General features: G+C 33.6%; 1 protein-coding gene across 3 annotated transcripts in view; it reads left to right on the forward strand.

Moving 5' to 3' along the window:
- Positions 1-23,712, forward strand: part of LOC149803103 (protein N-terminal asparagine amidohydrolase-like) — a 61,447-nt gene that overhangs the window by 22,985 nt on the left and 14,750 nt on the right. For all 3 annotated transcript variants that reach the window (XM_089952703.1, XM_089952702.1, XM_089952701.1), the window contains exons 3-5: positions 16,547-16,649; positions 18,808-18,873; positions 20,620-20,728. In XM_089952703.1, coding sequence (XP_089808829.1) covers positions 16,547-16,649; positions 18,808-18,873; positions 20,620-20,728 — 278 coding nt within the window. The remainder of the gene's footprint in view (positions 1-16,546; positions 16,650-18,807; positions 18,874-20,619; positions 20,729-23,712) is intronic.

Below are 23,712 nucleotides of genomic sequence, written 5' to 3' on the forward strand. Positions count from 1 at the left end.
ATATTCAATTTAGATTGTAGTGGATCACACCTTTAGGCTCATTTTGTCCAAAAATGTCTATGTACTTTAACATTGACTTTGCCATATGCACTTCTTGGAGCATCTAAATAATGACCTTCAAAAGGAATATGGATGTATAAGAATCCAAATGAAGTGAATACTTGCCACTTAAAGGTATGTAGAATCAAATTTTATAAAATGACACCCATTACTGAAATAATCTGTGTTTAATGCCTACATGACTTGTGTGACTTTTACTATAGTTGTCTGAATGAAGATCAGAGTCTTTGGTTCAAATTGCAGCATTCATAACTGTCATTTTGCCCAGGAAAGGTGAGAACTTTACAGGGCAAGTAGAATTTTGTTTCATCAGCTTTAATTGTTCAGTTTGCATGAAACCATAAGTTAAACAGAATAGACTGATTTGTATTGTGTAACAGCAGATCTAAATCTATCTTGCTTTTCATATTTTTTTGTCTGGATAGCTAATGATAGAGTATGAGAGAAAACTCTTATGTTTTTGTGCCTTTTTATGCTACTCTTCTCTTTGGATTAAGTGGAACGATTTAGTATTTGTATCCCTTCAGCAATATGAAGTAGAGTAATTCAGCCATACTAAAACTAGGTCACTTTTACCAAATTGTCACACGAGTCACTTTTTATTTCCTCTATTTGTATGTTACATAATCATTATATTGGACCCTTTTAATTTGCACTCATGAAAACTGGTAGGTGGATGCATCTTAGGGAGAACTCAGCCATACCAAAACCAGGTCACTGACACAGTTTTCAGGATTGAATGACTTTTGTGTTTTCAGGTATCTGTTACATACTTAATATCTTTGACCCTGCTTCATCTACACTCATGCAAATTCATTTGTGGGTGCATCTTTAGGTGAGTAACTCTACCATACAAAAACTAAGCCACTGTGACCTAATGTTTTTGCTTGAATGACTTTTGTGTATTTATTATTTATACTCTTTTTATCTTAGATTTCTGTTTTTTTTTATACCTTCAGTCAGTATGTGAATGTATCTAAAAGAGAGTAAGATGACCGTACAAAAATTTAGCCACTGTGACTTCTTTTTTCAGCTGTTTATTTGTGGTACATTCAGTAACTATTAAACCATTTGTGGTACATTCAGTAACTATTTTACCATTTGTGGTACATTCAGTAACTATTTTACCATTTGTGGTACATTCAGTAACTATTTTACCATTTGTGGTACATTCAGTAACTATTTTACCATTTGTGGTACATTCAGTAACTATTTTACCATTTGTGGTACATTCAGTAACTATTTTACCATTTGTGGTACATTCAGTAACTATTTTACCATTTGTGGTACATTCAGTAACTATTTTACCATTTGTGGTACATTCAGTAACTATTTTACCATTTGTGGTACATTCAGTAACTATTTTACCATTTGTGGTACATTCAGTAACTATTTTACCATTTGTGGTACATTCAGTAACTATTTTACCATTTGTGGTACATTCAGTAACTATTTTACCATTGTGGTGAGCAGTATAATGCAGTAATATTTCCTTTTTCAGCTTAGACCCTCAAACAGTGGGTAATAGGATTGAATACTGTTCAGAACAACCTGTGTCGGGTGTCGTGGCACTTAAGTCTCATTGCTTTGGCATTAATCCTTGATAATGTTATCAGCCTTTATAATGTCAGCAACTCATAATCAAGGGCAACCATTCTGATAATAGCATAGCATGGAGTATGCATGGAAAGCCATTTCAAAATGATAATTTTTGTTCCTATTTTCAGTATGAAAATTGGGCTACTGGTATTCAGTAAAAGCTTACTTGCCCATAAATTATTTTTACATGTATCTCCATTTATTTTGGAGGGTTCATAACAGTTGACAAAGTCTTTAGCTATCTTGTTTTCATAAAATATTTACCCCATTGTTATGGCACATTATACAGAGATTATTTATGCATTGTTTTGACAAAAATAATATAAAGTTACACTAAAAGTGCTGGAGAAAAAGCATATTATTTGGAAATGAAACTTTATCACTTAAAAATCATTTGATCATTAAAGGAAAAATTAAGAATTGTGCAAAGTTGTTTTGTTATTTCCTCCTGTTATTATGAAGTATATATTCTTATTATTTAATATATATTCTTATTATTTAATTTTAATGTTGGTATTTATTCTTATTATTTAATTTTAATTTTGGTATTTATTTTTATTATTTAATTTTAATGTTCGTATTTATTCTTATTATTTAATTTTATGCATGAGATTTGTTTTTTAATATGTAGTTGAGAGGACAATTGGAAATCCAAAGATAAAAATATAGCGGAAGTAGAAGAGAAGAGTTAACTTATTGACTGAGCATTTCCTTTCATATTAAGAACACTTTTAAAGGCTGAAATACTTTGCAACCTAATAAAATCAACTGAAGATCTCGGATGACAAGAGAAAGGGTCAGGATAAATAACTGGCCCATTGGGTCATATAATCTGTTCTTTGGATCTAGAAAGTGTAGCAAGATGAAAACTAACTCTGGTTTGAGATACATTGAATTTTGTGATTGTTTGAGTGATTATTGATACTCCACTTCCCTAAAGTGGAATAATGTGCAGTGCATTCTGCCCCGTTTGATACCTACCCTTTTACCAAATGAAATTCTCCTTTGCCTCGCTATCTGCACTTTTATGCCCTTTATTTAATTACCCTTTGAACATTTGCCCCTAGAGTGCACACCTGAAACCATATTTCCTTACAATTTGAATATTATGTCAGAACAATATCTTTATTTTTGTATCTTCTGGCCACTTGCATCTATGAACTTTATATTTATATGTATATGCATTGTATGGGACCAGTCATTTTGCTGATCCTTCATTTCCAGTAATTAAAGCTCATTTTCTTTAAATAGCAGTTGCTAGGTATCAGTTCAGTGGCTATGTTTTAACATCTGTGAGTCACCTGCAGCTTAAAGGGTGTGTTTTAAAATCAAAATCTACTGCAAGAGATTGCTTGCATGTAATCATGATCTTTCTTTGTTTGTTATTTTAGATAATTGTCTTCAGCCTGTATTTTCTTGATCTTAAAAACATAAATGTTGCAAAAAATGGATTGATTGACTGGATAAATTTATTCAATCATTGAAATTCATAAATATCAAGTGCATTATTCTCCTTATTAATAAAAGTGATTTTCTTAATTACAACTTTCAAGTGGGTACGTGGGAAAGCCTCCCAGTAGCTTCTCATGGGTCGGTGGTTCTTCCCTGGATTTTCCAGGGTTCTTCCTCCACCAGTTATACTGGCCGCCATGTATAGCCTATCTTGTGCTGAAAAATGGTGTTAAACCCTAGAACAACAACATCTTTCAATTTTTTTGTTTTATTTCCCTCAAAGGGTGCTTTCATCTTCACATGATACTTGTGGTATATTTCGATTTTCTTCATAAATTTACCCTGTGTCATGTACTGCATTCGATTTGGAGTCTTAAACGGAACACCTGCTACTTTTGACACTGCCAGCTTTACACAGTGGTCTGTACTGTACGATGGAGAAGTTAGTGTGTACCCAGCCACTACCGGTAGTACTACTCAAATGACAGACATACTTGTAAACATAAGCTATGGAGAAGTAAAACAAAATTAAGAATGTTCCATCCTCTCTTTGTTGAATGGACTATTTCTTATATCACAAACAAAATTCGTCAAACTTCAGATGGCTTGGATGAAAGAAGAATGGCTATTGATTCAACATTGATTCATTTTTTTATGTTTTGAAATTTGATAACAAGGTGAAAAAGTCATGATAGGTAATATTATGTTACCATATTAATGGATATGTGCAACTGTCAGTAAACCAAAAATAGAAAAGATAATTTTACTGTTGGACAGCTACCTTAAACCTTTCACTGGATTATGTTCAACTTTACCGTATACACTTGCTTGTAAGATGAGTCCAACTGCAAACTGCACAGACCCAAATCTGCTGTCACATAAATCGCTGGCAGATCTGGGTGTGTGCAGTTTGTTATGAGTAATCAGTAGGACAAACATAATAGACCCTGTTCTGCAGGTGCATTATGATATGGTTCATTAGATCAGAATCTCTGTTGTTTGAAGTTTGACTCAACTTATAAGCCAGTGTATACAGTAATAATATGGGGCCCCGAGTGGCCGAGTGGTCTAAAGCGCTCACCGTTCCGGATCACTGCCATCTCACCTCTGTCTGCGTGGGTTCGAGTCCAAGGCTCGACTAGCGTGGGTACGTGGGAAAGCCTGCCAGTAGCTTCTCGTGGGTCGGTGGTTCTTTCCTGGGTTTTCCAGGGTTCTTCCTCCACCAGTTATACTGGCCGCCATGTATAGCCTATCTTGTGCTGAAAAATGGCGTTAAACCCTAGAACAACAAGAACAACAGTAATAACAGATTCAGTATGTTACTTAAGCATTAGTTACAATGCATTGCAATCCTTCAGTCAGATTATAGTAGCAGTACTGGTAGACTCAAGTGGAGAAGAATTAATTGGCAGTATTGAACTGCCATGTTTTAAAATGGTTATTACAGGTACCTTGTTAGCCCATAGCTGATTACTTAGCTGGTGGACAAAGAAAGAACAAAAAAAAAGAGTGATTAACAGCATTATGTTGTGCAATAGACATCATTGTTTCTATGAGAAACACAAATGTTAAGCCAGGAGTGTAAAAAGAAATATGGTAGACTTTACTTTGACATTATATTCCATATAATGCTTTGTGATTTACTGCTTTGTTGTCTTGTATAGTTATAAACATTTTTGAAATGAAAACCATTCTAATATCATTTATTTGATCTACAAAATTTTACTTGTTACGGTTATGTTTATTATGGCAAGATTTGGAATTGGGGTATATTTTACAGCAATTTTAACTTGTTATCTACTTTTAATGCTTGCTCAGTCAGGTGTTATTAAATATACTAGTACTGTACATGCATTGGTATTGGCCCAGAGACACTGTAGTACGGTAGTTGATGGAATAAGTACCAGCAAATACATTTTAGAAAAGTCCAGAGACACAATAGTAGTTGATAGTATAAGTAACAGTAAATACATTGTACATGACGGTAAACCCAGAGACACAATAGTAGTTGGTGGTGTAAATACCAGTTAGTACATTTTACATAAGCCCAGAGACACAATAGTAGTTGGTGGTACAAGTACCAGTAAATACATTTACATAATCTCAGACACACAATAGTAGTTGATGGTATAAGTACCAGTCAATACACTTAAATTAATCCAGAGACTCAATAGTAGTTAATGGTTCAGGTACCATTAAATACATTTACATTAGCCTCGAGACACAATAGTAGTTGGTGGTGTAAATACCAGTAAGTACATTTTACATAAGCCCAGAGATCCATTAGTACGTTGATGTTTAAGTACCAGTAAGTACATTTTACATAAGCCCAGAGATCCAGTAGTACGTTGCTGTTTAAGTACCAGTAAGTACATTTTACATAAGCCCAGAGACACAGTAGTAGTTAATGGAATAGGTACCAGTAAATACATTTACATTAGCCCAGAGACATAATAGAAGTTGATGGTATGAGTATAATTAAATACATTTAAGTTAGCCCAGAGACACAATATTATTGATGGTATAAGTACACTTCTCCTTGTCTCACACCTTTTAGTTAAAGTTTTGTTTTGGGTCTGTTAGGTAATAAATCGTAGTCTTTAGTCGTGTAATACAAGTACGGTTACGGAGCAAAAACTTCTTTGTCAAAATTAACGGTTAGTAATGACATGCTTCAGTATTGTACTACAATTCTTGTAGGCTATTGATGTTAGGTATGATAATAACAAAACATCGAATGGCTTTTCAGTAACTACTGTGATCTTGTTAGCCTCCTTTAGAGCTAAACATGCAAGCTGGCAAAAATTTGAGGTATAGAATAATCTGATATGGTCAGGATGTCTTTGTTGTCTTTTTCTTACTAAATTAAGTTTGTACCAATCTGGTGTAGGTATCTTTTGAATATATGTTTGATGGACTGTAGCTTTAAAAGAAAAATTGACATCATCTTTGACAAATTTATATCAGAGAAGATAACCGTATATGGAGTCAGTTCATTTGGGCTCTACAGAATCATTCATTTATGATCTAAACACCCCATGTGCTACTTTAAAGTTTGGTAACTCATCAATATGTCTAGTAACTACATACAGGTAGGTATGATTATTCTCCCAGGCCATAATTAATTTTTTTTTAACAATTCCAATGGGCACTGGCAGAGGAAATTTTATTCCTGAAAAATAAAATAAATTTTGTTATACAGCATAAATTAATACTTTATTTTAATTTCCAAATAATTAGTTTTCAAAATGGGGGCTGAGCAGCTCACTTGAAGTTGAGATATTTGCTGAAAGCAGTGCAAGGTATTTCTCTTGCATATTTATCTAAATTTATCATAGACTAGTTCAAATTGTTCCCTCTAAAAATTACCTTGTTAGTGAAGCCCCTCATTTGTGATCATGATAAAAATCAATATAGGTCACAGTGTATGCATTAACACCTAGTCTGTATAGATACAGATAGTAATCAGTTGTATAGGGCTGTGGTACATTTATTCATGGGTAGTACAAAGCTGTATTCGTAATCTAACAGTTCTAGTTGATTGAAAACCATTTTGAATCTGAATCAGGGCATGCTTCCATGTCTGTTTTGGAGGACATATTTTATTTTGTTTACCTATATTTGTGAACAAGTTAATAATAGTACAACACCATTCTTTTAGAAATCAATCATCCAGAGTGTTTGCTCATACAAACTCGGAACATTCCCACCAAAATGGTGAATTCCAAGCTAGTTGCAGTCAGGTTGACTGGAAGACTGATTTTCAAAACAAAATCATTGTCTGCCACTGGTTCCAGACAATTTTTTTAAAAGTCTATATTAGTGGGAATTGAGACATAGCAGTCTGCTGCCAGCTGTGACAGCATTGCCATTGTTGTCAACAGTTTCGTAAGATTTTGGTTAAAGTTTTTCATTCTATATATTTCCTAAACCCCTTGATAGATTTGTATCATATACCTGACACAAATCAATATAAAGCTAAGACAGTTTGAATCATGACATGTTTGCTCATGCCTTTTACTTTGAGCTCATTAAGGCCTTTGTTATAGACAATTTTGCACAAAGGTTTTGGTTAAAGTGATTCGTTTGCTTATATTTTCTTAATTCCTTAATAGGTTCTCATTCTACTGAGCATGAATCATTATGAATGATGAGACAATTTATTTCATAATATACTTGCTTGTCCTTATAACTTTGGGGCAAGTTTCAGTCATAGAAAATTTACGTTTTATATTTCCCATAGGGGCTCGTATCATTGCTTACAGTTTGATCAGCATGGCCATGATCGTGCCTGCTTAATATGCGAGTGAAATCCCGCTGAATGGAATACTGTCCTGTCATTGGTTAAAAGAAAATGACATCTTGCATTTGTTTATAACTTATTTTCATTTGCCCAATGAGAAGGCAGTATTCCATTCAGTGCATTGTTCTTGCATATTAAGCGGGCGCGATCATGGCTACATCAAACAGTAGTGTGGAAATATGCTTTGGCATTCCTTAAAGGTATGATAGCAAGCCAAACTTCAGATACACACACAAAGTTGAATGCCTAATATAAACATCATTACCAAATTTATTACGTTACGTGAAATGTAGCTTGAAATATCGGCATTTATTATTAAATATTTCATGTGAGAAAGAAGTGAAGTGTCCTCCCTTGTAGTTATTATATAGTACATATATGACATGTAAATTGTAAGCAACAATATGAGCTCCTGTGTATTTCCTAAACCCTGTAATGTATTATTTTATTGGGTTTTTTTTGTTGTTTTACCATGGGGGAACATGTGCTAGGGTCAGCAGTGAGAAACAGGAATGGTCAGCCGACCACAAACATACATATTTTTTGTGTTGGTCTTATGTAGCTTACACTATTCATTCTGTGACATGTGCACTTACTCCTTTGACCCTAAGACAATTAATTGTGCAACATGCTTGCTCACCCCATTGGCCTTTATGTCAAGGTCACAGTCATAGAAAATTTGCATGAAGGTTTTAGTTCAAATTTGTTAAAATGCTTAGTTGTGTTCCTAAGTTTCATGATTAATTTTCTTCACACATGAGGTGAAAAATTTTGAAACAAAAATAATTCATTCTGTGACATGCCCACTCAACCTTTTGACCTTAACGACAAGGTCAAATGTTTTACAACAATGCTTTGATCATGGTTTTGACATGCAGGCTTTAGCCTACTTGTTTAGGTATTTATCCATGTTTAGTACACAACATGGTAAATTTTCAAGTTCCATTGGCCAACTTCCAGGATCTATTTAGAACAGTAAGCATTTCACCTTGATTATAGAATGCTGCACTGAACTATAGGATTCATAAGTGTTTTAGTGACTACTGTTGCCACAAACATCATATAATATCACATTATATCATGTGATGTACAAATCTCTTATTGCCTTCTCCCATGGGAAGTATGCTTCTATAATGGTACTATGCCCATCAAACAATACGATAGGAGAACAGAAGCCTTAGGTGAAGACAACAAGCTCTACCATTTCAAAATGCACTGGTAGATAATGGTCTGTTCACATGATTTAATTTTTTAGAATATTTAATAATCCATATTTGTCATATGAGTGATTTTGTTCCGGTTATTAATTGCATTTGACTGATTCTATTTAAAGGGAATATTATGTTAACATTTTCGTAATTTCTATCTGCTCCATTTTTCTGTATTTTGAGAAAGGCAGGATTGAAATTGAAGTATATAAATTTGGTAGACCAATCAATAGTTTTAACTTTTTTCAATTACTGTAAATACAATATATCATGGGAGAAGAAAATAAAATGCTCATTTTTTCTTGTTCAAAAGCTTGTGAATTTACATTATTTTATATGGAAAATTTGTTGCAAAATTTGCAAATGAGAAATTACAGATGCCTACACTACAACCACCAAACCCACATAATGTTACACCTAATACTGGAATGATTATACATTCGTTGATTAAAATTGTCATAAATACCTTTATTCTTTTTTATTTGGCTTCTCTCTTTTTTGATCTTGTACAAATAATTCAGAGATAAATTGGAACAAAGTCAAATATTGGTAGGAAGGCTGGTTCTTATTTTTTTACCTTTGCAGGCATGAAAGTAACAGAATTTTCCATAACCGTGCTTGAAAACTGTTTACTCTGGCTTCATTTTCACCAACACAAATTTCAAAGTTAAGTCCAAGCTTGGGATAATTGATTTGTCTGTTTAAAATTAGTGTTACATTTCAGTCAGTCAGATTGCTTGATTTCAGGCTTAAGTCCAGACTTGTAATATTTTGTTGAAATTCAGACCATAAGTTTTTATTTTAAGTTGTGGGTAACTTTTTGAATGAAGAAATTATTTAGTGTTTGTTTTTCAAGTTTTTGACAGCAACTGTTCAGTTTTTTATTATATTCAGTCTCTGTCATTGTTGAGTTAACATTTTCATTAATGTAAGCTGTCTTATCCAAGTATATTGCTTCTAGTAGTATGGTTACGATCTTTTCCCCAAACACTGCATTGTTCAATCAACCTGATTGGGGTTTAGGTGTCATGATAGGATTAAATACCCATCATGATGGTTGAGCACACAAACTAAAACCATGGAAGAAACTAATAGCATAAAATTGTTCCCCAAAACTTTAATCATGAAAAAAATAATTGATATGAAACGTCCAAAACTTACAGTGCATTAATAAATTATTAAAATATTAATTGATGTTGTCCCAGCTGTTAGAATGTTCTAATGTATGCATTAAATATGGTATTACTATTATGAGTTGTTGCCCTTGTTTAACATTGTCTTTAGTAATGAGACCCATTTCCTCTCCTGGCAAGACCACTCCGTGGATTAGTGGTTAGAGTGTCTGCCTCGGATGCACGAGGCCACAGGATTGAACCCTGGCTGAGACATATCAAAGACTTATGAAAATGATACTAACAGCTGCCTCAATAGGTACTCAGCGTTAAGAGGTTAGTGTTAGGACTGGTCAGCCAGGTGTCAGGATAATGTGACTGGGTGGGACATCATGCTACATGTCTGCGGCATGATGCCTCAGTGCTAGACATCACTATAAACTGCCACACTGCAGACGTCAAATCAATGTGATTGAAAAATTGTTAAAGCTATGTTAAAAATCCAAAACATACACATACACTCCTGTCCTCGCAATAACTGTAAAATGGCCTGATGGACTAATGTATGCACATAACTGTAAAACCAATCTAGTCAGAGGTAAAGTTTCAACCTTTTATTGAATTATAATTAGTTTAACTTGACTTAGAATTATGTGCTGAGAGTCCTAGTTATCTTTTTGTATGTTGTGCTTATAACGCCATTGCAGTAGCATTAGTGATCGTCTTATTTGCCCATATCATTGTCACATTAAATATGTAAGAAGCACTTGATGCCATAATACATGTATAAACTTTTTTTAACTGACCCAAATGAGGCATTTTATGAAATTAGTTTATTTTGAAAAAAGCTTCTTAGTTTGCTGGTGTTTATAGTCCAATTTAAAATTCTATTGCAATTATTAATTTTGAATTTATATTATGTGTAAATTCGTGGAAGTCAATGATTAGCTGATATGATTGTGCAAAATCACAAAATTATGTTACAGGATACAAAGACAAGTAACGTTTATTTGTATGAGCTTATGTATGATATAAAGATGATTTTAGAGTTTTCCAAGATTTTAAAGTATTAGATTTAGGCCTACATCTGAAATTTGGAGTAGTCTCAATTTTAAACCCAAAATTGTGTCATTGCTGTGATATTTCAGCTTAGATAGGCACTCCAATAACCAAAATACCAGTACTTTTCGAAGCTGACGAGTAGATCTGTAAATATCTGCAGGTTTGTCTATTTGTAAGTCAGAGTTGTAAATATCTAAACTAAAGGGTCCTTAATGCCAAAAATAAACATTTCACTTTCACTTTAGCAAACTTCAAAGCTTTTACAGGTGATAAAGCTTAAGATTTGACACAATTCAGGGCTGTCTAAATTGGACAGCCCAGTGCTATCGACTGGTCATTTTTTTTACTTGGATATGTGCCTCATTGCTAGAGTTCTCTACTGGCAAGTGCAGTGTTTCACATTTGAAAAACAACAATTTAATTTTGCAAGATTTATACACTGCCCCTTTTTTTTAATACAGGTATTGCCATCTTCCAGATCAGCAGTTTTGCTCTCAACATTATTAATTTTTATTAATAGCACACTCTGGAATTGAGCATGTAATATAATTTTGCATGTTGAAATTGTCTTTCCAACATTGGCCAAAAGGCACTCATTCTCAGGTAGAAAATGCTTTATTCACACAAAATTGGTACTCAGTTGCCATGTTTTGTGGGAAACATGGTTCTAAAAATCTTGCTGTGTAGTCTAAACATTTACTTCCAGTTTTGCAATGGGTTGAAGATAATTCTTGTATCTGAGCAAGTTTGGGGTTTTATAAAGTGTTAAAATCAGAATTTTGATGTGAACTGTTAATCGTGATACTGTGTTGACAAAACAAATGTAGAATTTATGCTGGTGTAGAAGCTTTGTATCTTTTGCAAACAGTTTTAATGTTGATACAATTTTTGAGAAATATTCTTGTTAGGTGTGGTTGATAATTTTAAACATTTACCAGCATTGGCAAGGTGTGGTTGATAATTTTAAATATGTGCCAGCATTGGCAAGGTGTGGTTGATAATTGTAAACATGTGCCAGCATTGACAAGGTTGATTGATAATTGTAAACAATGCCAGCATTGACAAGGTTGGTTGATAATTGTAAACATGTGCCAGCATTTGCAAGGTTGGTTGATAATTGTAAACATGTGCCAGCATTTGCAAAATGTGGTTGATAATTGTAAACATGTGCCAGCATTGGTAATGTGTGGTTGATAATTGTAAACCTGTGCCAGCATTTGCAAGGTGTGGTTGATAATTTTAATTATGTGCCAGCATTTGAAAGGTGTGGTTGATAATTGTAACCATGTGCCAGCATTGGCAAGGTGTGGTTGATAATTGTAAACATGTGCCAGCATCGATAAGGTTGGTTGATAATTGTAAACATGTGCCAGCATTTGCAAGATGTGGTTGATAATTGTAAACATGTGCCAGCATTGGTAATGTGTGGTTGATAATTGTAAACATGTGTCAGTGTTTGCAAGGTGTGGTTGATAATTGTAAACTTGTGCCAGCATTGGCAATGTGTGGTTGATAATTGTAAACATGTGCCAGCATTGGGAAGGTTGGTTGATAATTGTAAATATGTGCCAGCATTTGCAAGATGTGGTTGATAATTGTAGTGTGCCAGCATTGGCAGTGTGTGGTTGATAATTGTAAAATGTGCCAGCATTGGCAAGGTGTGGTTGATAATTGTAAACATGTGCCAGTGTTTGCAAGGTGTGGTTGATAATTGTAAACTTGTGCCAATGATTGCAAGGTGTGGTTGAAAATTGTAATCATGTGCCAGTGTTTGCACGGTGTGCAGCCACCATCAGAATGGTAGAAATTGAGCATCTTAAAAATGAGCATGAACTTTAAACTTTTCATGAATCTTGGTGAATTATAGTTACTGTTTTGAGCTGATAATAATGAATAATAAACTAAACTGGATTCTGTCTGACTAGCAGGATCAGTGAAATTTACACAGGATCAGTAAACATTTTCTTATTGTGATCCTGTGCATTACTGGAAGCATATTTTCATATTTCGCACCCTGAATATATGTATTCCCTCCTGTATAACGAGGCAAAAATTAAGTGTCCTTTTACAAATTCAAGTATCCTTAGTCATGGTCTGAAGGCACAAAAAAATAACTGTTGTAAAAAATAGTGGACAGAAAGATAGTTTAAGTTCAGCAAGGTCTTATCTGCTGGAATATATTGGATTTCTTGTTTAAATCTTTGCATTAGATAAAATATCATTTATCAATATGCAGATGGGAAAATTTATTTGTATCAGTTAAACTGGCTTAAAGTTGATGGCCATTTTTTCCATTGTCATTCCCAAATAAGTTATTTTATCTAGTGCATATTGAAATTGTGTCAGGTGTAACAAAATGAGATTATATTCTGGTAGATTAGATCCTGCTGAACATAAATTTTCTTAATGTCTGCCACATTGCAGTTATTACTATTAATCTTCCATCTGTTTCCTGTGGGTGATTCGAAATGCCATGTGTATTTGCATGTGTGCTTGTGTGTGACTTGCACTAAATATAACAAAATTATATTTTATGTTTGATAATTTTAACAAAAAACAAAATAACTTGTTCAGACAAAGAGGCAAACAAAACAGTGCAATGAACAGGTTAGTCATTCAAAAAACAAATTGCAAGCATATAAATTAGCACATCATGCTTCAAAGAGATTGCAAAATTAGGGATTGATCATTCAAATTTGCTAGGATGGGACAGGAATTTTTTTCTAATGGGTATCTTTTTAGTTTTTTTATTTGTCTCAGGAAGATATTTTTTCTAACTGATATGATGGAAATAAGTTGGGTTTTTTTCTTCTAAAAATCAGAGCAGGAATATCTCAGCCTTCTCAACCTACCCTCCCCCGAAAATTAAATGGTTGGTCCTTTACATTGCAGTACATAATCAAGTACCAAATAATGAAGAATACAATGCAACCATACCTGCATAATTACATATTCTGTCCTTGGACAACATTATAGATGTAAGACACTGGAAAATGAAGAACAAATAATCTGATGAACTGGAAATGGGACAGTAAAACATTTGTCAGATCAAGTCACATTTCCCGGCACTTGTCCTGGACACATGGCTGGGAAATAAATTGCAATGGTTGAGCAGTTTTCCGAATTATATCTGCAAGTTAGGATCATGACAGGCTGTTCTTGTTTATCATGCAAACAATCTTTCAGACCATAAACTGTGTTAATAATTATTATTTGAAATATATAGCTTTGGTTATGGTGTGAAGATATGGTTGATTTAGGGCCAAGTCAGCCATAAAAGTGGTGCTAAGTTCTGTTTAAATGTATCAGCTCTTGATTTATAATTTTGTAGTTTCATGCAATTTGTTTGTTTCAATAGGTGTGTCATGTTGACACTGCCATTATCGTAATTTATTGATATTGTTATGACTCTGTGGTCTTAAACTAAGTAACAGCTTAAAGGAGCAAAACCAAGAAGTTTAGTAAAATCAACAAACAGATTTTAAGAGGAACTTACAGTATTGTGAATTAAATCCCAAAGAATCCTAAATGTTCTATCACAAGACCAAATAAGTAAAGGATGTTCCAAATTAATTCCAATATTAAATGTGTTGATGTACCAATAGTCTTGAATGTGCTGATGTACCAATAGTCTTCAATAGGTTGATGTAGCAACAGTCTTGATGTATTAAATGATATAATCCAATATGTCTTTGAATGAAAATTCACAATAATCCCAATGTAGTTTTTGTTCAAAATGTCAATGAACACTTTGTAATTCCAATGAATATAATAACTGCACATACTGAACTTAAAAGACGAATGAAATAACTTTGTTTATCTTATATGAAATCACAAGACATGATAAAATGACCAGTATGTGGGTCAAAAGTTTGCATCAGGAACATTACAAGGTTAGAGCTTGAACTCAAATATCAGTAAACAATTTTTAAAAATTGTAAAATCAGGTACACACCCAGACTCTATCCTTAATCATGCGCACAAAACAAATCAAATATACATAACACTATTTTAGTGGAGCTTTGGATCATATCTGTGACATTTCACTCAGTCATGTATCATTAAGATACAGGAATTTTTAAGACAAGTCTAGTACATGATTGATGAGATTAAAAAAGTTACCATGTAAATGCACCATGTACTCTCAAAACAAATAATAGATTGAAAATTGTGTTAACACTAACCAGTATGATTAACTTCACATTCATGGGTGCCTGGTAGGCTGGGTGGTTTTAAGTTCTGAGCTTTATAAATTACTCACACATCTCAACTGAACAACACTTTATAAATCACTCACACATCTCTCAGCTAAACAACTTTATAAATCACACACATCTCAGCTGAACAACACTTTATAAATCATTCACACATCTCAACTGAACAACACTTTATAAATCATTCACACATCTCAGCTGAACAACATTTTATAAAATCATTCACACATCTCAACTGAACAATACTTTATAAATCATTCACACATCTCAACTGAACAACACTTTATCAATCATTCACACATCTCAACTGAACAACACTTTATAAATTATTCACACATCTCAGCTGAACAACACTTTATCTCAACTGAACAACACTTTATAAATCATTCACATCTCAGCTGAACAACACTATAAATCATTCACACATCTCTGCTGAACAACACTTCATAAATCATTCACACATCTCAACTGAACAACTCTTTATAAATCATTCACACATCTCAACTGAACAACACTTTATGTCATTCACACATCTCAACTGAACAACACTTTATAAATCATTTACACATCTCAGCTGAACAACACTTTATAAGCCATTCACACATCTCAACTGAACAACACTTTATCTCAACTGAACAACACTTTATAAATCATTCACACATCTCAACTGAACAACACTTTATAAATCATTTACACATCTCAACTGAACAACACTTTATAAATCACTCACACATATCAGCTGAACAACTTTATAAATCACTTACACATCTCTGCAGAATGTGAGTTTTATTCTTGGTTTGACCAGCATGGGTATGTAAGAGAGCTTGTCTTTGTATATTTGAATAGTTTTTCCAAGGGTCTTCCTAGGTTCTTCCTCCACAAATATGCGTGTGCTGAAAAATGTCAATTAACTGAACAAAATCAAACTAAATCTACAATCATGGATATCGTTACTAGTTATGTTGTAGTTGGCATTTTATATTGATACACAGCTTAGATTCATTACCCTTGAGGGAATGCAGTGTATGTAACAGTTCAACATATGTTTTAAAGTTGTCACATTTTTTTACCTTTATATTATATAGTATGTGCGTGTGTGTGTGTGTGTATGATTTGGATTTTTAACATGCTTTAAAATTTTTAGTCATGTAGCTATGATGTTTGCAGTGTGGCAGTTTATAGTGATGTCTAGCATTGGGGCATCATGCCGCAGACACGTAGCGTGATGTCCCACCTAGGCTTATTATTATTACACCAGACCGATCAGTTCTAACACTAACCTCTTAATGTTGAGACCTAATGAGGCAGTTTTTAGTCCCATTTTATATTATAGAATATTTAATGTTTTCTTCAAAGGCTTGGTCTTCCTTGATTTAATTTTTTGACTATGCTATGCTATATATATATATATGCTTTTTTTAAAGAATTTTTCTTTTAAGCAGTACTATGTGGTCACTTTTATGATGATACGCTGACATGCCATTAAACCCTACTAACTTTCCAAATCATAACATAGTTTCTCTGGAATATTTTCAGGAATCCTCCTTAGTGTTGTGCTCCCAGGAGTCACGGTTGGTCAGTCCAGATGGACTGCTGTATATAGGTCAGAGGGAGATGGCTGCCACCTCACCCAGTGATGGTAAATATCAGATTTACCCCCTAATAGAAAAGGATCCTGCCATTGTTTGGGTCAACTTTCCTTAACATTTGTGTTAACAGAATAATAATTTGTTGGATTTTAAAAGACAACGCAAGAACATTTTGTTGTATATTGATTTGACCGTTTGCTACATGTTTAAAATAATTATTTCATTACTTAAAAATAAGCTAGGCTTCTAGATAAAATTGTCAAGAGAATTAAGTTGCACTGTAGTACATTACCCAGGCAATGAAAAATATACAAACTCCATAACATCTTCCAGGATATGAAATTATTCTGTAACAGGCATATCCATGTCTACAATCCAGAAAATTGTTTAAAAGAATTGGATGTGGTTATAGTAAAATTCTTAACTGAAGAAGCAGTTAAAAAGTCAGTGGCTAGAGAGACGATTGTGTAATTTGTTATCTGATGCACAAAATCTGTTCACAGGCTTTAACTGATCTAACTGGAATTGAATAATACAATACCAGGCCATCACAGTCACTAGACATAAACACCGCTGAAAAATTATGGTAAACATGCAATCTCAAAGAAATTTAAATATTTTCTGAATATATATAAATAATACACAGTTTAGAAAAGAATTACAAGCACCAAAAATAACCCTTTGCTTTGTTTCATGGTGTGGAGAACAAGAAAAATAGACTTTTCAGATAAATTGATCAATCAACTGTCTTTTTCAATGATGAGATGATGTCAGTGATAGACCAGGAAAAACAACCGATAAGGAATGGAAACCAGTATGCTTGGGAATGTACAGTAGTTATTTTCCCACAATGTTATGGGTTTTATAATTTTGAATGTGATCGGCATATTGACACCTGTTGAAGGTTTTGAATGTATCATTGCATCAGAGAGGTACATAAATATATTGGATCAGAATGTATGGCCTGTTATTACACAATAATTTTGAAATGGCAGTAGACACTGTAAGTGTGAGTGTGTGTGATTTGGATTTTTAATGTAGCTTTAACAATTTTACATATCGGCCCCGAGTGGCCGAGTGGTCTAAAGCGATCTCCGTTAAGGATCTCACCTCCGTCTGTGTGGGTTAGAGTCTAGGATTCGGCCAATGTGGGTAAGTACAAAAGCTTGCCAGTAGCTTCTCGTGGGTCGGTGGTTCTTCCCAAGGTTTTCTTGGGTTCTTCCTCCACCATTAATACTGGCCGCCATGCATAGCCTATTGTGTGCTGAAAAATGGCGTTAAACCCCACAGCAACAACAACAACAACAACTACAGTCATATCACTAAGATGTCTGCAGTGTGGAAGTTTATAGTGATGTCTAGCACTGGGGCATCATGCCAAAGACATGTAGCATCATGTTCCACCCAGTCACATTATCCTGACACCAGGCCAACCAGTCCCAACACTAACCTTTAAATGCTGAGTACCTAGTGAGGCAGCTGTTACATGTAGTACCATTTTTATCAGTCTTTGTAATGACTTGGCCACGGTTCAAGGTTGACACTCTGACCACTAGGTTACTGGAGTGGTCTGACACTTTAAGTAGATTATCATCTTGTGCATGTACCGAGAAGAGCAACTTAATTGAAAGACTTTTCCTTGGACTTTGGTCACCAGACATAAACATCATTCAAAATGGATGGGGAACAAACGTGTATGTTTTCTTATTTTTCATTAAAATCTGTAAACTTTATTTCAGCATGTAGGCTGCTTTGCTATGAAGTGTAGATCTTTCTTTTTTTGACATTCTGTATGGATAAGAATTACAAAATTAGGAGAAATGAGCATCTGTATTTGTGATTAGATTAGAAGACAAGCCAAAAAGTTATAGTACAGTACATGGCTTACAAGTCCAATTTCAAACTGCACAGACCCATATCTGCTGATGCATATTGTACTGGCAGATCTGGATCTGCAGTTTGTCAAGAGTAATAAGTAGAACAAACAGCGTCGACCCTGATCTGCTTGCACATTATGCAATTGGACTCGACTTATAAGCAAAGTATACATGGTAACTTGTGGGTAAATCTTAAAATTGAAACAGTTTTTTTTGGTTGTCATCACTCCTGAGTATGTGTATATTTTGTACACTAATATTATTGTAGCTTAAACCATTTTTCAGATACAGCTTTTTTAAATGTCTGAACATTTTATTTTTTTGTTGGCAGATAAAATAAAAATTCTTGGAACAGATGATGCTACAACTTGCCACATTGTGATACTGAGGCACACAGGTAACACTCCACTTTAAAAAATGAATATGTATGAGACCTCACAAAACAGTGGAATATAGCCCTAAATTGACAAACATTTGTGTCTGCAACTCAGAATGGAGTCCATGCTAAAATTTAAGGATGGAGGGTACAGTCAATTGTGGATATTTCCATGTATCATTTTGCTATGTTGTGTTGAATGAAGCTTTTCTTGAGAAATTATTATGGATCAACAAATTTAAAAAGAAATATATATCTGAGGCTTAATTAATCTCAATACACAGAAGTACTAAATATCATTCAGTTTTTACCAAGGTGATAAAAGTTTTATAAAGATCAATTCAAAAATAGACCAACTTAGAACACTATTTTACACAACTATGTTTTGAAAAATCGTAAAGGTGATAGCACGTACAAAAAGCACATACAAAAACAAATGAAAGAGGAATGCCATTTGACGTAAGAAAAGGAAAATAAAAAATACTATGTTCAATGGGGAAATTATTTTAAATTTATTTTCTGTGGAAATCGTTTTAATTTGTTAATTTTCTAATAGTGATCAGATTTGTGGTTCTCAATTATTATTTACCCCAGCCAGTGTATTAGCTTCCACATTTTATTGTCTATAACACACTCTCTTTACCTAATTGCCTTTTTTCTGGAGGGGTGTATGTTTCACAGAAGAAAGAGCAGTGCATTATCGAAAAGGCCAACTATTGCTTCACTACAAATATGGAGCAGAATTATGAAGATTTTAAAATGTTGTTATTGTTATGGGGTTTAATGCTATTTTTCAGCACACGATAGGCTATACATGGCAGCCAGTATTTTAAAATGTATTATGTCACATGCATTATATATTTTTATAACGTCATTCTAGGTGGAATTTGGGGTGTACATTAGAAAATCTTGCAAACAAATCTCTTTTGTAGATCCATCTATACCCTCCATCTTTAAATCTCTCAAAATAGGAAAGAAAATCTTAAAAGTTTTGATGATTTTTAGAAATGTCAAAGTTTGTAAGAGTTTTAATTGAGGTTTGTTTAAAGTGTTTTTATCAAAACTTTAAAATTTGGGTAAAAGTTTCTTGCATACCCTGATACTCATACTGCAAAAGAAAAATACATCTTGATTTAGATCAATTTGTTTTGTGATAATGAAAATCAATTTTTGAGTGTTTATTGATTTTAAGGACAGAGAGATTTCTACTATAATAAATCCCTTCCATTGTTCTGTTGTTCTATGCAAAACACTATATAACACACACATTTCTACTATAATAAATAAATCCCTTGTATTGTTGTGTAGTTCTGTGCAGCACAGTTTGCCTATGTAACACACATTTCTACCATAATAATAAATAAATCCATTGTATTGTTACGAAGTTCTGTGCAACACAGTTTACCATTGTAACACATATTTCTCTTATAATAAATAAATCCCTTGAATTGTTCTGTAATTCTGTACAACACACTATTTATCTATGTAACACATATATTTCTGCTATAATAAATAAATCCCTTGTATTGTTTTGTAGTTCTGTGCAACACTTTTTGCTGCAATAAACACAAACCCTTATCTGACATCACATAATGTACAGACAGATCAGGTTCTATATTATTGTTTCTTTCTACTAATTACTTATAACAAATTGTACCCACCCAGATCTGCCATCACATAATTCATTGTGGAGTTGGATCAAACCTGATTGTGACTATAAATGGTACGTAGCTTCAGTAATTTTGAAAAATAATTTTTTATCTTTAGGATCATGTGCAACAGCAATGGCTCATTTTGATGGGTGTGGTACAGAGAAGGCAGTGGCCCGGATGATTGACATGGTCAAAGATTTAACAGGTGGAAAACAATGGGGCAGGTCAGTTACATATACAGTACAGGTCTAAAATGTAATCTAGCTGTTGGCTGATTATGTCACCCTGGATAAATAAAGGATATTATTATTATTATTATTATTATTATTACAAACACCAATTACAGTCACCTCTTCTTCATATCCACCTCTTATATCCAGTCAGGCTCTGATTTCCCCATCAAGATATTTTGATAGTAAAAATTATAAATGTTCTTCCTTCATCAGTTATCATTCATCAGCAGCCATCTATTTACTGTATAAGCTAAGTACAGATCAGAAACACCATTTCATATTGAACATTTTTCAAAATGAATGCTAATGCAGAGCATTTTAAGGCTGTCCAGAAGTTAACATTAGCAACTGTGGGATTTATTTAGTCATGTTTATGTTTTCAGACTGACCAGATACATATTTTTTTGTATTTAGTTACTACATATATACGACCTGAGCTGAAGTTAAAAGTCCTTTATTTACCCCCTCCCTCTATGCCAACATTTTTCATCATTTAGAACACAGCAACATGTTTCTACTGTCAGTGCTTGTTAGTTACTTTTTTGTACTGTTACATTATTGTATTTACAGTTTGTTTTGAATATTGTATGTACTCACTTATACATTGAGTCCATCTGCAAACTGTACAGACCCAGGTCTGCTGTCGCATAATGCAATGGCAGATATGGGCCTCTGAAGTATTAGGAGTCATCATTAGAACAAACAACACAAACCCTGATTTTGAAAAAAAAATTAATCACTACTCTAGATAATTGGTCAGTCATCTTCAGAATCTTGTTATCATTACTCCTCCAAAACAGTAAGTCATTTTAACATGGGGTTTCCGTCAGATGACTTTTTATCAGGTCTTGTTGGCTATCTTGTTGGTCCTAAATGAAAAATATGCAAAGTTTACATCCTGTATGCCTGCCACAGAAGATTAGTGAAAATCTTATTATTGCTGAAGAATTTCATTATCAGCGATGTCTTTAGCACCCTCAGCAGTTAAAAGGAAAAAAAATTTTTTTTTTTTTACATTTCCTGCTGTGAAATACTGCTGGTCATTACAAGAAATATTTCTGTAATACCTTTTTGTAATCTGATTATATTAATGTTTGATTTATTTTGAGGTCAAAATAGATGTTAGTTTCATTTAATAACCAGGTTACTTAAAGCAAATATACCACTGTAATTGATATTTTAGATAAATCTTAAAAAATGAAATTCTTACCAAAGGGCTTGAATATAACTTGAATTTAACTTTTGTATTCTACTTAAATGTTTTGTAGGTAGAGGAATTTTCTTTGCTGAATCCTGTTTCTACTTGCACCTTTTTTAAAATACTTTTATTTCTCAATAGCTAATGAACCCACATATAAAGCAGGTGTTGATCTCATTTTGTTTTCTAGAAAATACAAAATAGTTGACCCCTATTTATTGAATGTGAAGAAAATCAGGACCTAAAGTGGTAAATGCAACCTTGATATATTTCTTCTTTTATCATCAAAAAATAGTTCTGAAAATTTGAATCAGCATCATGAAATTTTCAACTTTTAAAAAGGGGTTCTGTATTGTGTTACATTTTCTTTACCAAATAAATTCTCAGTACACTAAAAAGCAATATTCCATGAAATTTTTATCAATGAAAATGTCACTAATGTCTACTGGTAACAACACTTTAAAAAACATAAATACAATGAAAATAGTTTTGTCATGTGAAATTTGTGATCTCAGACTGCATAATTCATACTTTGTGCATTTCTATATAGGTGTGGAAACAATGAATGCCACTAACTGCATCAGAAACTTATTTACAGGAACAATTTTCACTTAAGGTGAACTTATTATTAGAATGTGTGTATGTATATATATATATATATATATATATATATATATATATATATATATATATATATATATATATATATATATATATATATATATATATATAGGCTACTATCAGATGACAATTGCTTTGTTATATCTTGAATCATTTGTGCATATTGGTACCCAACATTGATTTGATAAGCCACTACTGTCATTTGTTTGCACTAACTGCCTCATTTTCAAATTAGTATGGCTAATGTGTGAATTAGGCCTATAACTTTAGTACTTTTTGAGGTTAAGGTGTGAAACCTGTACATCATCACAAGGTGTGTCATCTATCATCCTGGCACCTCCCCCTGTCAAGGTCACTGCTAAATATATTTACAATCACTCTTTCTGCTCTATAACTTTAAAACCATACAGTATAAAGGGATGTAACATAGTATACACTTCAAGGGTTGATATTGTCAGAGTCAAGGTCCTGTCTCGTTATTTTATATTTTCCAGCACACTTTCACTTCTGCTTTGGGGCCCTGAGTGGCTGAGTGGTCTAAAACGCTTTCCATTACGGATCACTGCCATCTCACCTCTGTCTGTGTGGGTTCGAGTCTTGGATTCAGCCAATGTGGGTATGTGAGAAAGCTTGCCAGTAGCTTCTCGAGGGTCGGTGGTTCTTTCTGGGGACTTCCCGGGTTCTTCCTACACCATTAATACTGGCCGCCACGTATAGCCTATCGTGTGCTGAAATATGGTGTTAAACCCTACAACAACAAAAAAATCACTTCTGCTTTAAACATTAAACCTGTTTGAGATTAAGGGATGAAACTTTGTATGCTCATGCATCATTGCTAGAAGGTGTGTCATGTACCACATTGTGGCTACTATCTTTAAGGTCAAGATCATGTCTCAATAGTTTACAATTTCATCACACTCTTAATTTTTAAGCTGAATGTGATTAAGGCATGAAAATTAGTATGCTTCAACATCATCACTAGGTGTGTTGCTTACCACAATTGGGTTTGATTGGCCTAGGTCACAACCGAACATTTTTTGTTTTCATCAGTCTTTCCCTTTCACTCTGTAACCTTAAAGCTGTTTGTTATTAAGGGATGAAACTTAACATACATGTACATTATCCCTAGAAGGTGTGTCACATACCACATAGCAGA

Source organism: Sinohyriopsis cumingii, chromosome 3 (genome assembly GCF_028554795.1).
Source record: "Sinohyriopsis cumingii isolate HCF-2022 chromosome 3, ASM2855479v2, whole genome shotgun sequence".
In the NCBI taxonomy this organism is placed as follows: domain Eukaryota; kingdom Metazoa; phylum Mollusca; class Bivalvia; order Unionida; family Unionidae; genus Sinohyriopsis; species Sinohyriopsis cumingii.